A 20601-nucleotide genomic window follows, 5' to 3' on the forward strand; every position below is an offset into this window, starting at 1 on the left:
CCCTTTCTGGTTGCAATTTCAAGCCACAAATTGGGGCTTTTGTGTTGGGAGAGTAATTTTGCAGGTTTCAGTTCACACTGCCTTTTTGTGAGTGTTTTGAAGCACTTTTGGCAGGTTTTGGGAGAGATTGGATGCTCTGGCAGATTTATGACAGAGACATTACAGAGATTTGAGTTGCATTTTTAGCCAGTGTTTGGCTGTATTTTTTGGGATTTGTGCACTCCATTCCCAGCAAGGGAATTCACATTTGCATTTGCTGTATTTTCTTTCTCAGACATGGCCCAGCAAACAGTGTCTGAGGCATGGGTGAGGTCTGCATCATCTCCAAGGGAGGTCGGTAGCTCACAGGACAGATGGCTCATATACACCGTATCAAGGGCATGATCAAAGTGTATCTGGACACGAGTGGGGGCTGGTAGATCTTGTCCTATGGCTGGCATGGAGGTCGAGACACTGAAAGTCAGATAGGAGTGGTTAGCACCTAGTTGTGGGAAGGGAGGGGGACGTGAGATCATGTATATGTGACACAAAAGCTAGGGATCCCAAAGGATAATCCACTGTACTTGTTCCCTCTCCATGTGGGAAGCAAGTGAGCCCTCCCGATAACGGCCATTTGAGAAGACTGTTCTAAAGAATAAAATCAAGCATTGCTCCCATATCCAATAGGTGCCGGCCATATCTAGTGACATGTGGTGCATTCTCTAAGTTTAATAGTGTGGTCTCCTGTCCCATAGATCATGAAGGGTCTCAAGAAGACTTTGATACAATCATTTCATAGACCCCCCCTCAGGCCCCACAGCACCTCAGTCCCCCCCTTAGCCCAACCCCTCAGCCTGATACCCCCCCTACCTCCATCGTGGCACCCCACTCTGTGCGGGATCCTGTCGGTGACCCCCCAGGGCCCTCCTTGGGACACAGTCCTGCATCGCGCATTGTGGGCCACCCCTTGTGGGGGTTGCTCTGTTTGCCGTGCCTGTACCAGGCCCTCGTGGGGACTGCAGCTAATTCTGCCTGCTGTTGGGCGGCAAGCCTCCAACCCCCCCTTCGGGACTGCACATATAGGCTTGCAGGCCTACAGGACACCCGGGGGTCCTAGAGCTGCTGCACCAACCTCCCGAATCAAGAAGTACTTGACGGACGTGCAAAAGAACGAGATTAGAGCTTTGGAGCTGTGGAGAACTTCACAAATCTGAGGAAACACCAGGGCCCATGTGAGAACTTTCGGTATTTCAAGTTTGTGAAATGGACAACTCACTTGAGAAAAACACTAGAGGAGAGAAAGAGAGATAATACGGCTCTATATGGATGGATCTTCAGAAGATAATGATCAGAAAGGCAGTGACCAGCACATCAAATCATGCTTCACCTAGAGATTGAATACTTCCATATAAAGATGAGGGAAAACAATGAAGAGACCATGCGTAAATTGTGTGCCTCAATGGAAGAGGAGATGGGCAAGTGGAAAATTGAAATGTGAGTGCAGCTGGGGATTCAAATGGGCAAAATGTAGGAAGAAATGACTCAGATGCTAGATGTGAAGACCAGCCAATATGCCTTGAGGATATAGGAGTTGGAAGATAAAGTGATCAGCCTACAAGCTGAAAATGAAGCCCTAAAGGCATGCACCCACATGGAAGATCGTGAAATCCATCCCTTCTTGAATGAAGAATTGAATATGATCAAGGAACAGATGTAGACTTTACAATATTTAGCACTTTGTTTTTAGATCATGACATGATCTGATCTCTAGCAAATCATAAGTTCTAGCAAACAGGTACCATACAAAATCGATCTTATAACATACAATAATGTTCCAAAGGACATACCCATGAAAAGCACGAAAACCAACAGCTATATTTGTTGAAAATTGGAAACAATAGCAAAATCAAAAAGACCAAAAAACATAGCAACTTACTGCATTGCATGTTCTACTAATGTGCAAGACTCCATTGATAGTTTAAAAACATTAAATGGCAGAGCTCTTTTGTAAATTAAAGACTTCTTCTCAGGGTTCACTCATGCTGGAGAAGCATACTTATTTTTATGTAAAGTCAAGAGGAGCACACCACGCCCTTTGACAGTTTCGCAGATTTCCTCTACATTATAGAGTGATTCTTTTGTAACCTCCACGATAACCTGTTTGAGACAAAAGAAACCCGCTCAATTTTAGAACATAATCACATACTAGGCTCTTGATTGGATATCCTGATGAAACTAAATAATTACCATATTAGTTTCCACTGAAGATATATCGACATGTAGCCCCTTGATAGAATTTAGGCCATCTATACAGACATATAACAAACAACGTATTACATTCACATACAAGAGGCTTTCAAAGAATGTTCTGGTATAGAGGAAGAAATGGAGAAAAATAAAAAATAAAGATGCCATACCTGCCAAAAGACGTGCATTTTGATGATCTACATGGAGCTTGCTGACTACTTGTAGAGAAACCAAGGCTGGAGCTGCTAAGACTCCAAGTTGCCTCATACCTCCTCCAAGGGCTTTCCTCACCCTACGAGCCTGGTTACCAAATGAGAATTCTGAATTATTACCCCAGAAATGGCACCACAACATGGCATCATGTCCAGATAAAAGCAAGAAAGCATGGAGTTCTAAAACCAGGTTGCATTTAACATCTTGCACCTAAATATACCTTTCCAAACTTATCCAATAATTAAATAAAACGAGCAAGAACAACAGACAGAGAAAAGAAAGAAGGGAAGAAGGAAGCTTGAAAAGACATGAGCCGAAATTATACTTTGCGGATCAAGGACTGCCACTTTGACACGTGGCACCCCTTGGGCTGCCGCCGCATCAACGAAGGTGTCCTGCATGAGCCAGCCAAAGTGCGCCCCCAGGTCCTTGATGATCGGGCGAAGCTCGGTTGCGAGGCCTGGGAAAATGAGGGTAATTGGATGGCGCGGAATGCGGAAGCGGGCATCGAAGTTCGCTACACTAAAACCCCTATACCATGGGACCATAAGGATGATCTTCCCTCCCACAGAAGTAGGGGACCGTCTGACCATATCGCTCGCAGCCTGTGCTGAGGAGAGCTTGAGCCAGAAGATACCACGTCCCATGAGTGCAACCTCCTCAATGTGGCTGTCCTCTAGGTAGAGGGCGGACTGCAACTAGTCCCTGATGTCTGCTCGTGAAGGGGCGTAGCCAATGACTCTGCCGTAAACGGACATCTGGGAGAAGTCCGTGGCGGCCTGCTTCACCAAGGAGACCTGATGCTCTGTCAGTGTTATGTGGTAGGCTGATGGAGGGGTGAGGTCCGTCTGGGCCACCGGTTCCGGACTCTCGGCCGCCATACCACACCGACAAACTGCGAACGCTCCAAAAGGCGAGGGAAGGAAATGGCAGAGACGAGGGAGGGGGGAGTGGCACGGAGGCGGGGGAGGAGGAGGGAGGGATGGAGAAGTACGGGGAAGCGGGGGGAGGAGAGGAGGTGGAGAGGGAGCGAATGGCGGAGGGGGAAGGAAAAGAGGAGGGAGGGGGGGGGCAGCGCAACGCAGGGCGGGGAAGAGGAGGAAGGAAAGGGGGGGGGTGTGGCAGCGCAGCGCGAGAGGGGGCGGGGAAGAAAGGCGAGGAGGGAGGGGAAGGGGGGGGGGCAGCGTTGCACAGCAGCGGGGAGGGGGAGGAAGGGGCGGGGGGGTGGTAGCGCAACGCGAGGGAAGGGAGGCGGGGAGAGGACGGAGGGACGGAGAGGGAAGGAGGGGGGGATGTCGGGCGGAGAAGGAAGAGAGGGGGACGGGGGGGCGCGGCGGAGAGAGAGGAGGGGGAGGGGAGAGGAGGCCGCGCAGCGTGAGGGGGGGGTAGACGGGAGCGGTGGAGGGGAGGGGGCATTCGCAGGAGCGGTGTCGGCAACATCACTCTAATTCTCAACTCCAAGGGCGCATACTCTCCCTCTGACGGACTCATATAAGCTCATCACTCCCCATATCATGTCTCCTGGGATATGCATCTCTTAAAGTCGACCGATCATGCAAAATCGTGGGACTATATCAAAGGCCTTCCAAAAGTCTACAAAACATTCATAGACTTTCTAGGTTGCCTCCTCGATGACTGCTCGCAAGGTGAAGATATGATCAAGGGTGGAGTGCTGTCTCCAAAACCTAGCCTGTTCCAATGCCCTCTTCCCATGTGCTTTAGTGTAGGAGTTGATCTCTCTCTCTAGTACTGACCCATAGATCTTGGCCAGTGCATGACCAAACATGAGGGTAGGGTAGTTCCCAGTGTCCATTGGGTCTCCTGCTTTGTGTATCGGCACAATAGTAGTGGTACTCCAAGCGGGGGGGAAGCCGTGGCACACAACGTTATTGAACATTTGTGCTAGGATTGGGGCTAGGACCTCCTGTCCATGTGCAAAATGTTCAGTGCATAACCCCTCGTGGTCCTAGGCTCTTTGCCAGTGTGTAATCCCTCATGGTCCTAGGCTCTCCGCTTGGGGAGTCGGTGTAAAGAAGCTCACACATTTTGTGATGTGAACAACCTGCATGTGGTGGGTCTAGGGAGCGAAACATGTTTGGTGGCGTTTGAGACGGGACATCATAGAGGGATGTCGCATAAGTGTGCCAAACATCAGGATCTATGATGGGGATAGGTGAATTTTCCTCAGACAAAAGTCCCCCAACAAAGGTGGAATCACCTCCTTGAAAAGATTGAATCACCTCATCCATCCTCTGCGATAGGAAAGACAGCCTCTTACGTCATGTCAATCGTTAGTAGATCTGCTATGCCTTTGTTCTCGTCATATGTCCCAAAGCCTACTCTCGTGTGAGGTGAGATCTCTTCTCTCGGCATTCATCATCAAACCATGGATTATGTTGCATCTTCCCAGATGGTGAGTGGGTTGCAGAGCGAGTCGTGGGAAAGGACCTGGTGGCGGCATCCTGGACCACTGAAGTGAAAGTGACTGAAGCATGTGAAAGATCTGTGCCATCTCCCAAGTGGATCGGTAGCTCGTGTGACAAGTTGCCCGTATACACTGCATCTAGAGCATGGTCAAAGTGTATCTAAATATGTGTGGGAGCCAGCTAGACTCGCCTTGCTGCTGGCGTGGTGGTCAATGGGCTAAATGCCAAGTAAGAGTGGTTCGCACCAAGTGGGGGGGGAGGGACTGTGAGGTCATGTACCTGTGTCACAAATGATGGAGAGCCCACTAGATAGTCCACTGTGCTTGTCCCCCCCTCCGTGTGAAAAGCAAGTGAGTCCTCTAGATGACGGCCATCTGAAAAGGCCATTATATATGATCAGGTCATGCACTGCTCCCATCTCCAGTAGGTGTCAGCCATATCCTATGACCTGTGCATCCTCTGAATGTCTCACTATACCGAGCTCTACTGGGTCGAAGAGGGCTGTCCCAAAATCAAACAAGTTGACTTGTCTGCTCCCTGTTCGTGCATTGAAGTTACCTAATAGGAGGGTCTCCCCTTGCCTAGAGAACTCCGTAATGTCGTCATATACCATCGCATGTGAGTTGTGATCCTCTATGGTGACCTCGCGGGCATCTGATGATGTATCTGAATGGAAATAGCATACTGCAATGAAAATGGCCCTTGCATTTTGTGGCTGCAGTCGAACCCACATGTGTCGTGCATGTTCCTCTCTATGCATCACAGATATGAGTGGCCGTAGATGTGATTTGAAAAGGACAGCTACCCCCCAGAACCTCAGACTCCACTGTCTCTCCTCAGTGTCCTGTAAGCTGATTCCCATGTATATCCTGTTATTGTAGGCAACCCTCTCTTTGGACTCTCATGTGTCTCCTTATAGAAAATGATGTCTCTATCAGTGTATGTCTCAAAAAAGCCTCCTTGATCTGACCAAAGTGTACCATTATAGTTCCATGCAGCGACCATAGGTCTAGACAGTGCATCATCCTTGCCTACTCTCCACACCCCTTCAAAGGTGAGATTGATGCCCATTTTGGTGATCAGTGCCTTGCATCTGCCATCAAAGTGTCACCCATTGGTAGGCCTCTAACAAGGACATTCAATGACTTGTGGTGTCTTATTTGTTCCTCCTCTAATGCATCAGAAATAATCTATTTTTTGGGGGCTGAGTTGCCTTTCTTGACCACTTCAGTGCATTCTTAAATTTTTGCATTCCCTTCACTTATTCGCTAAGAGACCTGCAGGGCTGTTTGCACAGCCTAGGTTGGGTGGAGGGCAAGTAGCGAGGGCCCGCAACGCAACAACAACAGCCCGTTAGGGGCCCCCGTGCAGGCGGATATAGATGCAGCCCCTATGGGGGCCTGGTATAGGCGAGACAAACAGGGCAGTCCCCTAGAGGGGGTGGTGCACAGTTGGATACAGCTGCAGCCCCTACCCGAGGCTTGGTATAGGCACGACGAGCAAGGTAGCCCCCAAAAGGGGGTGGCACACAGTACGGTGCAGAAGTGTGTCTCAAGGAGGGCCGCCTTGGGGGGGTTGTCATAGGATCCCGTACGGAGTAGGGTGCTGAAAAAGGGTGCTGCGACGCAGGTAGGGTGGGTGTAAAGCTGAGAGAGAGAGAAAGAAAGAAAGAAAGTTTATTAAAGTCTTCGGAAGACCGATGGGTCTATGAGACTGTGAAAAACCTGATACAATGAGCTGTGGTCGTGGAGCTACTAAACAAGCATCCACACCAATGCAGAATGCAAAAAATGCAAAATGGCAGTACTAAGTCCTAAGTATAACATAGTACAACATAGTTATTATTAATTTTACTGCTGGCCACAACAGTCATCTCTTCTTTGGCTGAGCTAACCTGAGTCTTGATCATCTCTTTGATCGTAGAAACGAGTGTTGGTGTTGGTGGGGATGTGCTGCATTTTTCCATAACCTCTGCAATAATCTCTTGCTTGTCCTTGCTCTCCATCTCCTTCACTTTTCTTCCAAGAGCTACAACCATAAGCCTGAGCTCTCTAATTTCATGCTGTAGGTAGTAGATTTGTTCCTGTGGGGATCCAATCCTTCTTTTGAATGTCAATGCATAGGGGCTAGGTGTTGCTGCAACGGAGGAGTACGAAGGCTTGCTGGTCGGGGTAGAGACGAACAACTTCGTCTTGGGAAACTCCATATTGGCCTGCATCAATCTAAGAAAACCCCTTTGTTGAAGCTAACCCCTAAGCTGGGCTAGGGGTTCAGCCCAGCCTAGGGTTGTGTGAAAAGAAGGCGAGGTACTCCTCGAACCGTTGCTGCTGCTACGAAAGAGGACGAGTGAGGGTTGAGCAGAGGCTGACGGAGGGCTAGCGAGGGCTGACAGGGAGCTAGCGGAGGTGGAGCGGGGAGCTAGCGGGGATTGACGGAGGGCTAACAGAGGTGGAGCGAGGGCTGACGGGAGAGAGGCAGGGAGGCTGAGAGGATGAGCGGGTGAGGGTGGAGAGAGAGAGAAGAAGAAGAAGAAGAATATATTATCGTCCTCTGAAGACAAAAAATTGGCCTATAGAGAGAGAGAGAGAGAGAGAGAGAGAGAGAGAGAGAGAGAGATTAACATCCTCGGGAGGCCTCACGGGCCTATGGGACAAAGTGCAAAATGTCAAAATGACTTACAGCATCTGGATAGACGAGAGAGTCGAGCAATGCACATGGCATCTCAGCTCGGAATTATTATAGCATAACTACTACATTCCAAATACTACCTTTAAATTGGTCTGAATAACATCAGTTTAAGACTGAGAGTCTTTGGGTCTAGGTTGAAGTCTCCAATGAGTGCCTGCCCATCTCGATAAACTGCCCATTTACCCTCTTTGTGTGCTTCCTTCACTTTGGTAAGTTCATTTGCTCTTTGTTTGAGCTGAGTCGGAGTGAGCTCTTTAGATATCCAAACTCGAGTGCCCTTCAACTTGTTGGTTTGTTTGAGAATCTTGGTTCTTGAAATCTTTTCTTTGAAGTAGACCTGTACTTGATTCCCTTTTTGGGTGATAAGGCCTATGTCCTCATCCCATTCGATTTGTGGTATTGCCTTCTTGAGTTGGGTATACTTCTCTTCAATGTAGTCACCTTCCTCATCAAAACAATTAATGCAACTGTCTTGTAATCCCCCAATGCGTAAGATCTTCTATTTTCTTGCTATGGCTCCCTGCTCTTGTACCTCTCCATAAACATCACATTTGTCAATCTTGTTATGCATTGGCTGTAATTTCTTGTCCTATAGATTGAGCTGAGTAGTGACAATTTCTCGTACCTTAGTCACAAGCTGTGGTGCAGGAGCTGCAATACTACCTTACTACCTTGCTGTAAAACTTCTTGGATTACCTCTTGTTTGCCATTGCTCTTCATTTCTGAAATTGCCTTCTCTGGAGAAGCAATTCGAAGCTTTGCATCCCTGAGTTCTTGCTGTAATAAATAAATTTTATCATTTGGGTCTCCTTGGCTTTGAAATCTGTGGTATGCTAAGGCATAGGGGGAGGGTGTCGAAGCCAGATCAACATAGGATGGCTTCTTGCTGGCTGGAGTCGTGAGAGGAACAGCTTTGTCTTGGGGAACTCCATAAAAAATGACCTGTGCAAATCTGTCTCACCCTTTGACTGTATCTAACCCCTAGGGCTAGGTCAAGGGCTCAGCCTAGCTTGGGGTTTAAGAGCAAACGCTTGTACGGAGAGAGTATGGGAGGTGTACGGTACTGGTACGCTCGTTTGTACGGAGAGCGTACAGTGGACTGTATGGAATTGGTACGGGCTGGTACAGACTGAGGTTGTATGACGGGCTGAAAGGGGGTACGGACGATGGGCTAGAGGGTAGGACGGGTTGTACGGCTGTACAGGTGATGGCGAGAGCTGTACAGGCGACAAGAGAGGCTAGCTGTACGGGTGATGGGGGAGGGGGGGGGAGAGAGAGAGAGAGAGCCTAGCTAATACATCTAGTCAGGGAGGGCACAAGGCAGCTTCCAAGAAGTGCTAAAGCAACTCGAATTTATTATAAAATACTACATTGTAGTTTGAAACAGTAAGACAAATGGCCATCAATCAATTTAAGACTGAGAGTCTTTTGGTTTTGATTTAAACTCCTTGATGAAGGCCACGCCCTCCAGATATGCTGCCAATTTGCCAGCTTGTCTGGCTGCTTGGGCATGGCCAACTCACTTGCCAATTAACTCAGTTGTGCTCACGTGAGCTCCTCGGCTATCCATACTTTTGTCACTTTTAATTTATTGGACTGGTGAAGAATGGTAAGTCTTGCAGCCCGTGTGCTAAAAGTGAGTAGTGTGGGCCCCAGCTTGATGGATCCACTTTACCTCATCTTATTCATCTTCGTCATCCTTTGGCCATGAAATACTTGGGACTGCAAAATTAAACTGTGCAAAGGTCTCAAAAAATGAGTCTTCCTCCTTGTACCAGCCAATGGGAAGACCCCCGATCTTGATTTTAGCTGCATTATCATGCCTGGCCTTATGCTCCTTAGTATTTTTGTTGATCTTCATATCTACCTCTACAATAACCTCTGTCTTCATGGACTGAACTTCTGCATTAATCATATCCTTGACTGTACAAACCAACTGAGAATGGGGGAGAAATGTCTTGCATGTCTGTATTGCCTCATCTATCATTGCTTGCTTCCTAGGTTCTTCTAGATCTTGGGAGATGTGATTCCAGTGCTACCAAACATAACGTAAAGCTCCCGAATCTTCTGCTGTTGTAACCGGAAAATCCATTTTTGGGGTCCGGTATTGTGTCGACTTTGCCTCCTGATACGTCTTCGCATATGCAGTAGGGTATGCGCAAAAAATGTAGAATAGGAGATTCTGTTCAGTGGAGTTGAGGCAGGGGGTTTGTGACACTTGTCATCTTCTAGAAGCCTGGATCTATGAAGAAAGTTTATTAATGTCTAAGAAAGACCGAAGGGTCTATGAGACTGAAAAAAAACAGATACAATGAAAGCTAGGGTGGAGCCACTAAACGGGCAGAGAGAGAATGTGTGCTAGTTGAGTTAGTCCATTAGATAAAAGGCATACCCTTAAGATCTCAGAAATATACCAGATGATAATCCAAATGTAAATGTGAGGTGAAATTAAACATTGCCAGTCCCACAATGTGCCCTACTAACCTAACCCATATTTAGGTCCCTAAGGCTAAGAATAACATCAGCTATTGCTCTAGAGCCATATACTCATTGAGGTCAAAGATATGTATGCTGCTAATGTTATAGAAAAGTGCCTCCCCAGTACCTACTACCCCCCAACTGGCTGAAGTCACAGGCCCCCCTGCTAAAATGATTGCTGTACTGACCGCCTTGACTGCTGATGGTGCAGTTTGGCTAGCAAGTAGGTTCTAAGGTTGATGATGTGGCTGTGATTGCATGCATGTAAGTCCAATCTCTGGTTCCATGTTTCCTGCAGGGAAGCCCTTTGCTTCCCTTGTCCATGATCAGCCAATCAGATGCTCACTGGCAAAGGATGCCCGCATTATTCTATTAGGTAGAAAAGAATACACAAGAAAGCTCGTACCTAGGTGCCCAAATTTTGTTTGTTTTAAGTCAAAGAAACCTTAAATAGAAAACCGATAAGAGCAACCATTCCTTGGATGATCAAATCTAAGCCATAAATGCAAAAGTAATTTAAGGAATCATTAGAAGGAGTACCAAAAAACAGGCAGGGACAAAGTATATCATTTAGCAAGTGACATGTCAATCTCTCCCTCTAGTAGCTGCCTCTAGCAAGTGTCAATGTCGCTCTTTAGACACTGCTGAAAATTTGTCCTCTAGGTACAGTAGCAAATTCAAATAATTCATCCAACACAAAATGGTCAGGAAAAGGGTGGCAGCCAAAGAAGGCAGTAAAGTGGGTCCCTGATATATTCATCCTAGAGTGTTGTAATTCTGAAAGACTTCTGTCGAAATTGATGCCTGGTGGTAGATCAGTTGGGAATTTCATCACTAGCTCATTTAAGGCTAAGCTTGGGCCACATCTGTGCATGCACTTCATAAAGGAGAAAACTGATCATGCTGAAATTTAGTTTTTGAATTTAGAAAAAAGAAGGATTTATGTACAAATATTTACCAAAGCAACAGGGGCAAAAAGGTTTCATGTATACAACCTTCATAATGAAGTCAGAGGATCCAACAATCAACGAGCCAATAGGTGCCCCCAAACCTTTTGATAAGCAAATCTGCAATAGAGACAATTATAATACATTAAAACACCTACATATACATAGACACACAGAGTATATAGTCTACTATCCTCTTAGATCGACATGAAATTGTGTCTCATCCCAGGCTCCAGCACTTATTGCTTCTTTAGAAAATTTACATGATCAAACTCTTGTAGTTTCAAACAAAATTTAGATAAGTTATGCATCCAGTTTAATACTTACGATCATGTAGGACAAATATTTAAATTCTTTCTGCTCTCATTCTGTGACATTCATCCAACGCATTCAAAAATATACTGGCACTGAAATGTACAATTTACATCATCAATATTCTTTCATACAGTAAAAATATTAGCCCACAATACCACCTTAGTTTCACAAAGAGAATCCAAGTTCAATAGTAATGGCAGATGGCTCACAACAACCTCAGTAGCATCTCAAATTTTCAGAGTAGTTTTCGGGTTCCATGTCAACACCATCTTTGAGGAGAGGGCTAGCCTAAAGCACCTATGGTGAGTGTGCATCAATCAATAGCTGGGGCTAATAGATTGCAACTGAGCTCCCTGTCACTCCTTGCTCCCCTCAGCCTCTCTCTCCCTCTCCCTCCCTCCCCTCAGTCTCTCTCTGCCTCCCCCTCTGTTCCCCTATGCTCCTCCTTCACGCTCTCTAGTCAGGCTGCTCTTCAAAAACCAAATTCAGCTCCAGGCTTTGGCTGCTCCAAAAATGAATTTCAGCTCCATGTTTTGGCTGCTACAAACACGATCTTGATCTAGGAAGTGCTACTGCTCCAAAACGATTTCATCTCCAGAGCTTTGGCTGCTCCAAAAAGCTCGAAAAAGAAATTCAGCTGCAGAGCTTTAAAGGGCTGCTCCAAAAAACGATTTTGATCTAGGCTGCTGCTCCAAAACGAAATTCAGCTCCAAGCTTTGGCTGCTCCGGAAAATGAAAATTCAGCTCCAGGCTTTGGCTGCTCCAAAAACGATTTTGATCGAGGAAGCACTACTATTCCAAAACGAAATTCAGCTCTAGGCTTTGGCTAATCCAAAATATGAAATTCAACTCCAAGCTTTGGCTGCTCCCAAAACCATTTTAGCCTCTCCCCTTTCCCCACCCAGTCCCTCCCTCCTCCCCTCTCCCTCTCTACCCCTTCCCTTCAGCCCTTCCTTCTCCCTTCTCACCCCTTCCTCCTCCCCTCTCAGCCCCTCTCCTTAGAACTCCCTTAGGTTCGCTATCTCTTCCAATTCTACCCCCTTAGAATTCCTTTAGGTTTCCAACTCTTCCCCTTTCTCTTCCCCCGTAGATTCCCAGCCTCTCTTCCCTCTTCTCTCTCCCCTTGCTATCCTGCTGCTCCCCTCCCTCTCAACCCTCTTGGAACGACGATCTTCATCCGTTTGGATCGACGGCCTTCCATCCTTGATTGACGAATGACGACCCATTCAATCAATCCTCATTCACTTCTACTAGCCACAAGAGCATGTATTTTTTCAAAAGACGAGCTGTTGTCGTTACAAAAGGATGTGGAGCTTGAGAGCTCCACCACTCTCTTCACTATGGGTCCCACCCTTCCAGATTATAGGCCAGGGACTTGATGCTTGCGGCCTTGCCCTCAAACCTCCCCAACACCTCACTGACATTCAACTTCTGGGACAATGATTCTTTCAAGTGGCTTTTGACACTCCTGGAGCTACGAGCACTCTGCTCCATGCCAGCCCTTTAGCGCTTGGTTCCAAGAAGATTTTCCTCAAGCCCTTCTCTCTTGGATTCGACCCAGTAGAGAAGGACAGGCACACGTCTCCATTCATTAGATTTTAGGTCTTTCCCCAGGTGTATCATCGGCTCCTTTCCCTAAGGCGAAGGATGACCTACAGCTTAAGAGCAAGAAATACAGTCATAAATAGGACAGTTTTAGTTGCTATCATATGCACCAAATGAAATGCAAAAAAGATATTGTATATGCAATTGTGCAATTTAAGAGAGGGCATTAAGGATGGTGTAGATTGCACCATACCATAAGGGCGTATGGGCAAACCCTAACCCAAACCCTAAGGGGTTCTCACGAGCTGATCAATACAACGTAGTGTACAATTACCTATCTTGTGCACTCTCACTTGGAAGGTGATGCTTAGTCTCAAATTTGAGTTGGTGGCATGGAGCCTTACACTCATCATTGTACCAGCTATTGTAGGATACCGAGCCAAGAGGCGACAGGCAGGTGGAACAGGTGGTGTGTGATAGTGTGCAAGGCAGTCTCATGGAGAGCGTGAGTAATCAGAGCAACTCGATTATCTAGGAGTCGTCTATCCTCAATATATGTGAGTAAAGTGAAAAGGCTTGCGAAGTACTCAAAGACTACGATCAAAGTGTGCATGGGCCGCTTCGTGGTATGTGTCGTATGGCAGGGGATGGATATACTAAAAAAGAAATAGTGTAATACCCTCCCAGAGGCGGTGGCAAGATAGAGAAGCCAGTGATATGCGAGGTGAAGGCAAGGGATCCCATGAGGTAGTTCTAGCAAAGTCTCATGAAGGAGTCCTATCGAGAGAGGCGTCCGATTCGAATCCATATAAATCTATAATGTGTGTCACACCTCTCGATGAAGATCATCCCTGTGAAAGATGGCCTGTACAATATTACCACTCCTCCCGCGAATCCACGCACTCCACCTCTCTCCTCCCCGATATGTTGCCTTCCACATGTACCCATTTGGCATTGACTACATGCAAAGGGCACTATGGGCTCTGATGGGCCTCTGTATAAAACTTATCCAATGTAAGACTCTGAGAAATTTCCTAGATCTGACCATAAGGTGCCATTAAAGTTCCAAACAATGCAGGTCAGGGTCTCGGTGCTCTCAATCTTATAGACCTCACCCTCCTATGTAGGGGAGCCACCAGATGCCCACTGAGGGCCTATCAAAAGCTGCCCATCTTGAACCACTGCCCACTTCCCCTCCTTGCAGACAATGTCCCACTATTGTAGAAGGGTCTGCCTCTCCTCTACCTACAGAGGTGTGAGGCCCTCATCCAAGTATATCTCGAGGTGATCCCGTAGAATTGATCGCCTGCGTAGTAGTGCAAGGCGAGCCTCAGTGTACCTAAGATGATACGAGGCTGCTCTTTGGTGCGGTCTTGTCCTAGGCATGAGGTGCCCTCTATCCCATCCTTTGGGATTCCAGAGTGAAAGCCACAAAGCTGATTGCATCATCAATGGGCATGGTGGACGTGCGAGGGATTCCCTAGATTCTTAGCCTTATCTTGAATTACCTTCATCTCGAACCGATTGGTAAGCCAGAGGATATCCAGTGCGCAACATGACTCTCCCATGATGTACTCCAGTAGCTGAACCAGCGTCGACTTCCCTGTGGCATGTTGAGAGCCACACTAGCTCTTTGCTACTGCTCTAGAATGGTGCCAAAATGGTGACCTTCACAAGTTCCCGTTTCTCAACGTCCACCCATTCGGAATTCTCTGTGATAGCCAATTGCATGGTGCTATTTGTGCCTCTACTATTGGCCCAATGCTTGGGGTTGTCGCTACGGCTGCCACGCCCTTATTACAGAGCTGTAATATCTCTTGAACCAAGGCTATGTATGAGGTGATCCTACTCCATCTCTTGTGCACAGAGGCAATTATTCTCCATGAATCGGGTGTGCTTGGACTGACGAATATGTGAAGGGCATGTATGGGGGCTGAGTGATGGGGGGTATGGACATAGGGACAGATGATTGAGAGTGGTGGGGAAACATCTGCAATGTAGCTGAGGTAAGTCTGATTGTAGAAGGGAATGGTGGCTGGCTGATTTCTAAACCAGAGATTAATGACCTTGTTTTTAAATGAGATCCATGCAGATAGAGAGCATCCCTTATGATAGAGGGACGACCCTACACGGTTACTTTCATGCTTGTCTTTTGGGGTCAAATCACTATCACAAGTCATTGATTTCTAAACCGGAGATTAATGACCTTGTTCTTACATAGAGATCCGTGCACATAGAGAGCATTCCTTATGTAGAGAGATGAAATGTGGGGATGGGAGAGAGTTATGTTTTTCTTCTAGGTGACAAGAGATTAATGACTTCAATAGAAATCAAACTTAGAGGTAGACAATTTATCCAACACTAGGATGCCACTATAGTGTTTCCTGACATCTGTTTTGCACATGGACACTCATGGCCTACAAGGTTCCGGATCATGGTCTCCACCATGTTGGCTACTTTCAAAGGGCTGAGCCAGCTTAATATTTCAACTGAGCAAACAGATCTTCATAGTATAACCAATGAATTTTTGACTTTCTAAAAAATACTTATTTAGGAAGCTCATTAGACAATCTCTTCCCTTGTTAGCCATATAACATCATATTTCTCACTTTGGCCTCAAAGATCTTTTTGGCTTTCCATGGATGTTTTTTAATATTTCATTCTTCCTTCCTTCTCACCATAGAAAACGGCCATGAAATCTCCATGCAATCTGATGCACAAATGGCCTCTGCGGGGTGCAAATAAAGTCTCACACATTTACAAAGAGATTTCACTATTAGATAGTTGATAGTTTGCATAATCAATATTGTCACTCTCCTTACTCCCTTCAGCTTTTCTTGTCCCCTTTTTCCTCTTCCCATTGTTTTGTTGAGTTAGAAATAGCTAATTGGATCAAGGTGAAAAAACAAGGAACTTGGTGCCAAGCTCGAAGATTAGACAGAAAACGCTGTGATTTTCAGAAGTGGTACTTCAGAAAGGTTCATCTCTAAAGTTTCAGCGCCAGTTATAAGGCCCTCTTCTCGACACTGTTGGTGCATCATAGTCCCTGATTTGCCATGCCGATCTCTCTTGGTCATGATGGAGAGTTCAATGGTGCCAGAAACCCACGTGGCTGTTCATGTTGAACATTGAACGTGTGTGCAGGGTGTGTGTATGCGTGTATCTATATCTATAGGTATAGATATGTCCATATATACATACATATATATATGTATGTATGTTTTTATGTACGATATGATCACACACACACACTCTCTCTTTTTTGTAAAAGAACCTTTCATTAAGAAAAATATACATCCATAGCTGTCTCAAAGTGAGACAACTACTACTCATATGCTAAAAAAACTGAAAAGAAAGCATATTGTAGCTGCTCCAATAAAGAACAACTAGTACAAGAAAACTAAAAGAACACTACTAGTTAGGCCGCAGGAAGATCTCCTATGAAATGTGCATCCTGCAAGGAGCGAAGCAGGGAGGATCGGAAGAAATGATAAACATCCACAGTGGATTGTCCATAAAGCCGAGAGTTATGGGCATGATATAAAGACCATAGAGCCCAATAACGACACCAATTGAAAAACTGAATGTAGTTTGGCGTAGTGGTATATCTACAAACAACCAAAACTACCTGCCCAAAAGCAATGCTCGAAAATCGTGCACGAAGATAAGTCCCCATTTGGGAAGAAAATCACGGGTAATCGGGCAAGTCTAAGTAGATGGAGGGCTGTCTCCCTCGAATGCGAACAAGATGTACAATGTGAAAGAGTAATGCGCTTGGCAGCCAACAAAGAACCCATTAGTAAAGCACCAACCAAACACCGCCTTAAGAAAAGCCTCTGTCTGGAGCAGGAACTTACTGTTCCAAATACGGCCACCAAGCGAGTGGTTTGTCTAGATGCTAGATAGAAAGGCCACACTCTTGAATCCATGGCTGTGGTAGAAGAAGATGACAAGCTTTCTTGGTGGTATCACACAAACTTTTGTTTTTGGTGAAAAGATTTTTGTTTTATATTACAGAGTCACAATCCCAAAGCAAGATGTGCTCAAGTACATCAAGAGAAGATGTCAAGATATGACAAATATACATCACACACACACACACACACACACACACACACGTGCATGCGTGCACTTGTGTATGGTGTACCTCATCCCTGTGGAGAGGGGGTTGATTGGATAGACCTGTTGATAGTGCCTAAGTATCTTGAAGACTTTAGGGAGTTTGTGACAAGGATTGGCAGTACATAGGTTACCTTGGAGGACTCAAGGTGATCTTGAGTGGAACTCATTGGGTATTTGATCCAAAAGAGGCATAACGAATGGTGAGACATTTCCAAGTATACTATTCAATAGCATATGCCCTTATCCACAAGGTTTTTTTTCCCTTTATAAGTGAATAACCCCTTCACATAACAATAATACAACCACTTCCTAGCTTGAGGAATGTTTATGTTTTTGTCAGATTGGAATGACAGTGTGTTTTTTATATCAAAGCATTGAAATGCATCTTGCACATGGATACACTGCGGTTTGCTATTGGATTCATGAAGTGCTCACTTTTGATGAAAATTGAAGCCAAGATAACTTTAAAATGTGCTAGAAACAGCTTACCGAAACAGAATCAGCAGCCTTCACTAACCTTGCAGGTGGCACTCCCAAAGCCTGCAATTTTGGCAAATTATCAACCTTCAATCAAAAAGTTCACAAAAGTCTAACTTAATAGCAGTAAAAGAAATAACAGATTTTCAGTTGTCTAAAAGCATAAAAGATCACAGGCAACTGTGAAATAAGCAAGAAATGACCTACAATTGAAGCATTGAAAATGCGTGCTCCATCTACATGCAGTTTCAAGCCATGTCGTTTGGCCAGAGATCCTATTTTGTCTGTGTAGTCGGTAGTAATGCATCTACCTCCAGAGCTGCAAAAAGGACCCATCAATTCAAAAAGTTTCAATGTCCCTCCTACTTTATATAAAGTCAAATAAATAACATAATGAAAACTTAATGTTATTTGATATTTTCATGGGGTATCTAGTAAAAACAAGCTTTGAGATTGGGAAAGAATACTATCCATAAATGTCCTAGATTTCATTAAGTTAAAGAATCTCATCATTAATTAGGGAAATGGACTGTTATTGTAGTAAAAACAGATGCATGTCTAATTAAACAAAAAGAGCCAAAAAGGCAGCTACTTGAGGCTCTGGAGCACCAACTCCCTTTGGTTATGGTGTACAAAACCTTATCTTTACAATGGCACTGCACCTGCACTCCATGCTACAAATTTCTGATGTGAGCAGTTCTCATATCTTGATCCATCTGATGGCTTTATGTTCAACACAACTTTAGTACAACATGATGGGATTACCCTTTATCATATTCTGAAAGTTGCTTCAAGCGGTGAGAATCTCAATGATTTACTACAAGAAATCAGACACTACTTATTTAAATGCGTTCTTTTTATTCAATTGTGCTATAAAGTCTATGGTCATTGCAGGATATCAAATTATCTCAAAGAAGTACTGAAGGTAGATGGTTTAAAGTTGTGATCTGTACAAATTTTTTTTTTTTGCAAAAAAGAGACTTCTATTAAGAAAGAAACTCGCTAGAGCAAGCTCTGAGCGGAAATACAACATCATGAAATCATGAGGATAAATAAAACCCCCTCAAAGTGAGGTGGAAAACAACCAAGGCTGAGGCTGAAAGTGCCACCTCAACCCTGTAGGAGTCTCAGAGAAGAAAGGAGAATCCTTTCATTCCTTGAAGAAAAAAGCCCTCCTAGCCGAGGCTGCACGGGAGTCTCCCTGTATACTCATTCATACGGCCATCAAAGTATGTACGGTGTCTGTCCAGATACTAGCCAAAGTGTGCGAGGGATGAACTTGAGTACCCTCCATAGCCTCTGTGCATCTGGCTCTCCAGATATGCCAGGATGCTATGCTCGCTAAAATCTCCCAAGAAGTATCCACAGAGGCATGTACATCTGTAAAAGGAAGGTGTGGTACCACATCCAACGAACGGGACTAAATTTGATGACGACGAAACAAAATGGCCCGAGAGGAGTCAAGTCTCTCATAAAATACCTGAGGCCCTGTAAGAGAAAGCCAAGCCACTGAGCCCCATGTCATAAAGAATGGGGAGTAAGCAAAGTGACTGAAAATCCTGGCTACCCCCATCCAAATCATCCTCGCCTGTCTGCAATCCCATAAACAATGCTAAATGGTCTCCGAAGCAGAGAGGCAACGAGGGCAAGTAGGGTCGGCTCTGAACCTGGATCTCCAAAGGTTCACTGCAATCCCACCATGGATAAAAAGCCAAAACAAGAGAGTGATCTTTCTATTCCTGTGGGATTTCCAGAGTCTCCTCCAGAAGCACCTCTGAGATCCGCAGTGATATCAAATGTCTCCCAATGAGGAAGTCTGGAAGGCCTCCAACCTCTACTAGTGAGCTGAAATCTCCTGGCATTACTGACCGTGTGACGAAAAAAGGGGATGCTCTTCTCTCGATGCCCTGCATCAATCCACTCCCACTCTCTAGGGTCCCACTGCAAATACCTAATGGGAACTCCCCCGCAGGGCCGAAGCCTCCAAGACCCGGTGGAGAGTAGCCGGGGCTCTAGGTCGAGGAACCACTCTGAATCTGATCCCTGCACCAAAAGATCTACATGGCCCATGCTACATTGCTTACTCTTGTTTCATATTTCTTGTTTCTAACTAAATAGCTGCTTTTATTAAATATTTTAAAACGGTTATCTTCTACCTGTTCTTTATTAATTGTATGCAACTTGGCACATTGTCCTTTAGCCAAGTTTTGATGAGTCTTACAAAGGTGTCATGGTTAGGTGTGTCCAAATCAATAACCATGTTGTCTTAACTTCCCTTTTACGCTTAAAGGCCACATCAATAACTATAAGACTTTAGTGAAGTTAACCCCTAAGGAAAGGATGTGTAAGCTAAGCTCAACATATAAGTTGCAATGAATATATGATTTTGCGAGTAATGTATTGTATTTTGCATGAAAATTCACTTTATATAAGTCTTTCATCATCAAGTCTCCTCCTTAATAAGGTGTGCACCTCTGTATGTTGCTAATAAGAAAGGCCTTCCATGGTTCCTGCCCTGGCATAAGTCCCCGCACCACCATCTTGCATAGTAAAGCTCTGCATTGTAAATCTGGATCAATAATATTGAGACCCCCTTCCTGTGTAGGGAGGATGAGGGTCTCCCAAGCCACCCTGGCTAAGGTATTAGCTGTGCCATCAAGCCCACTCCAAAGAAAATTTTTGATCGATCTCCTGAGCTGAGTGATGCATTCCCTAGAATAGCACCAGCAAGAACAAACAAACCAGGCCATGGCCAAGAGGACCTGGTTGACCACCACAACTCTAGAGGCAAGATCTAGCTTGGCTGAGCTTCAAAAAAGGAGCTTCCTCCTGATGCTCTCCAACACGGGAGCAAACTGCTGCGTGGAAGAAATATCCAAGCCGACCTGGCAGCCCAAATACCTGACAGGCACACCCTCTGAACCCAAGTGAATCCTATGTCAAGCCCCCAAACTGGAGTGTCCTCATCACTGATCCAAAAGACATTGGATTTATGCCAATTTATCTGCGCCCCCGCCGCCAAGCAAAATAAATCCAATGCTGTCTTGAAAGAAGTGAGCGTCTGTGGAGTGGCATCCAAGTAAACTGCTGTGTCATCTGCCAACTCACTGTCAAGTAACTCCTCTTCCCTTCTAATGGGAAGTCTCAGCCCAATGATGTCAGCT

General features: G+C 45.5%; 1 protein-coding gene across 1 annotated transcript in view; it reads right to left on the reverse strand.

The window, feature by feature from the left end:
- LOC147884468 (low-specificity L-threonine aldolase 1-like) overlaps positions 1-20601 on the reverse strand; it is an 83727-nt gene that overhangs the window by 35331 nt on the left and 27795 nt on the right. Inside the window, exons 3-8 of the mRNA XM_087398294.1 lie at positions 17645-17756; positions 17450-17500; positions 11027-11098; positions 2397-2526; positions 2227-2285; positions 2036-2136 (exon numbers count right to left, since the gene is read on the reverse strand). Coding sequence (XP_087254420.1) covers positions 2036-2136; positions 2227-2285; positions 2397-2526; positions 11027-11098; positions 17450-17500; positions 17645-17756 — 525 coding nt within the window. The remainder of the gene's footprint in view (positions 1-2035; positions 2137-2226; positions 2286-2396; positions 2527-11026; positions 11099-17449; positions 17501-17644; positions 17757-20601) is intronic.

This window comes from Dipteris shenzhenensis, chromosome 27, assembly GCF_047967505.1.
Source record: "Dipteris shenzhenensis isolate YYH24624 ecotype China chromosome 27, Dip_SZ_1.0, whole genome shotgun sequence".
Taxonomy (NCBI): Eukaryota; Viridiplantae; Streptophyta; class Polypodiopsida; order Gleicheniales; family Dipteridaceae; genus Dipteris; species Dipteris shenzhenensis.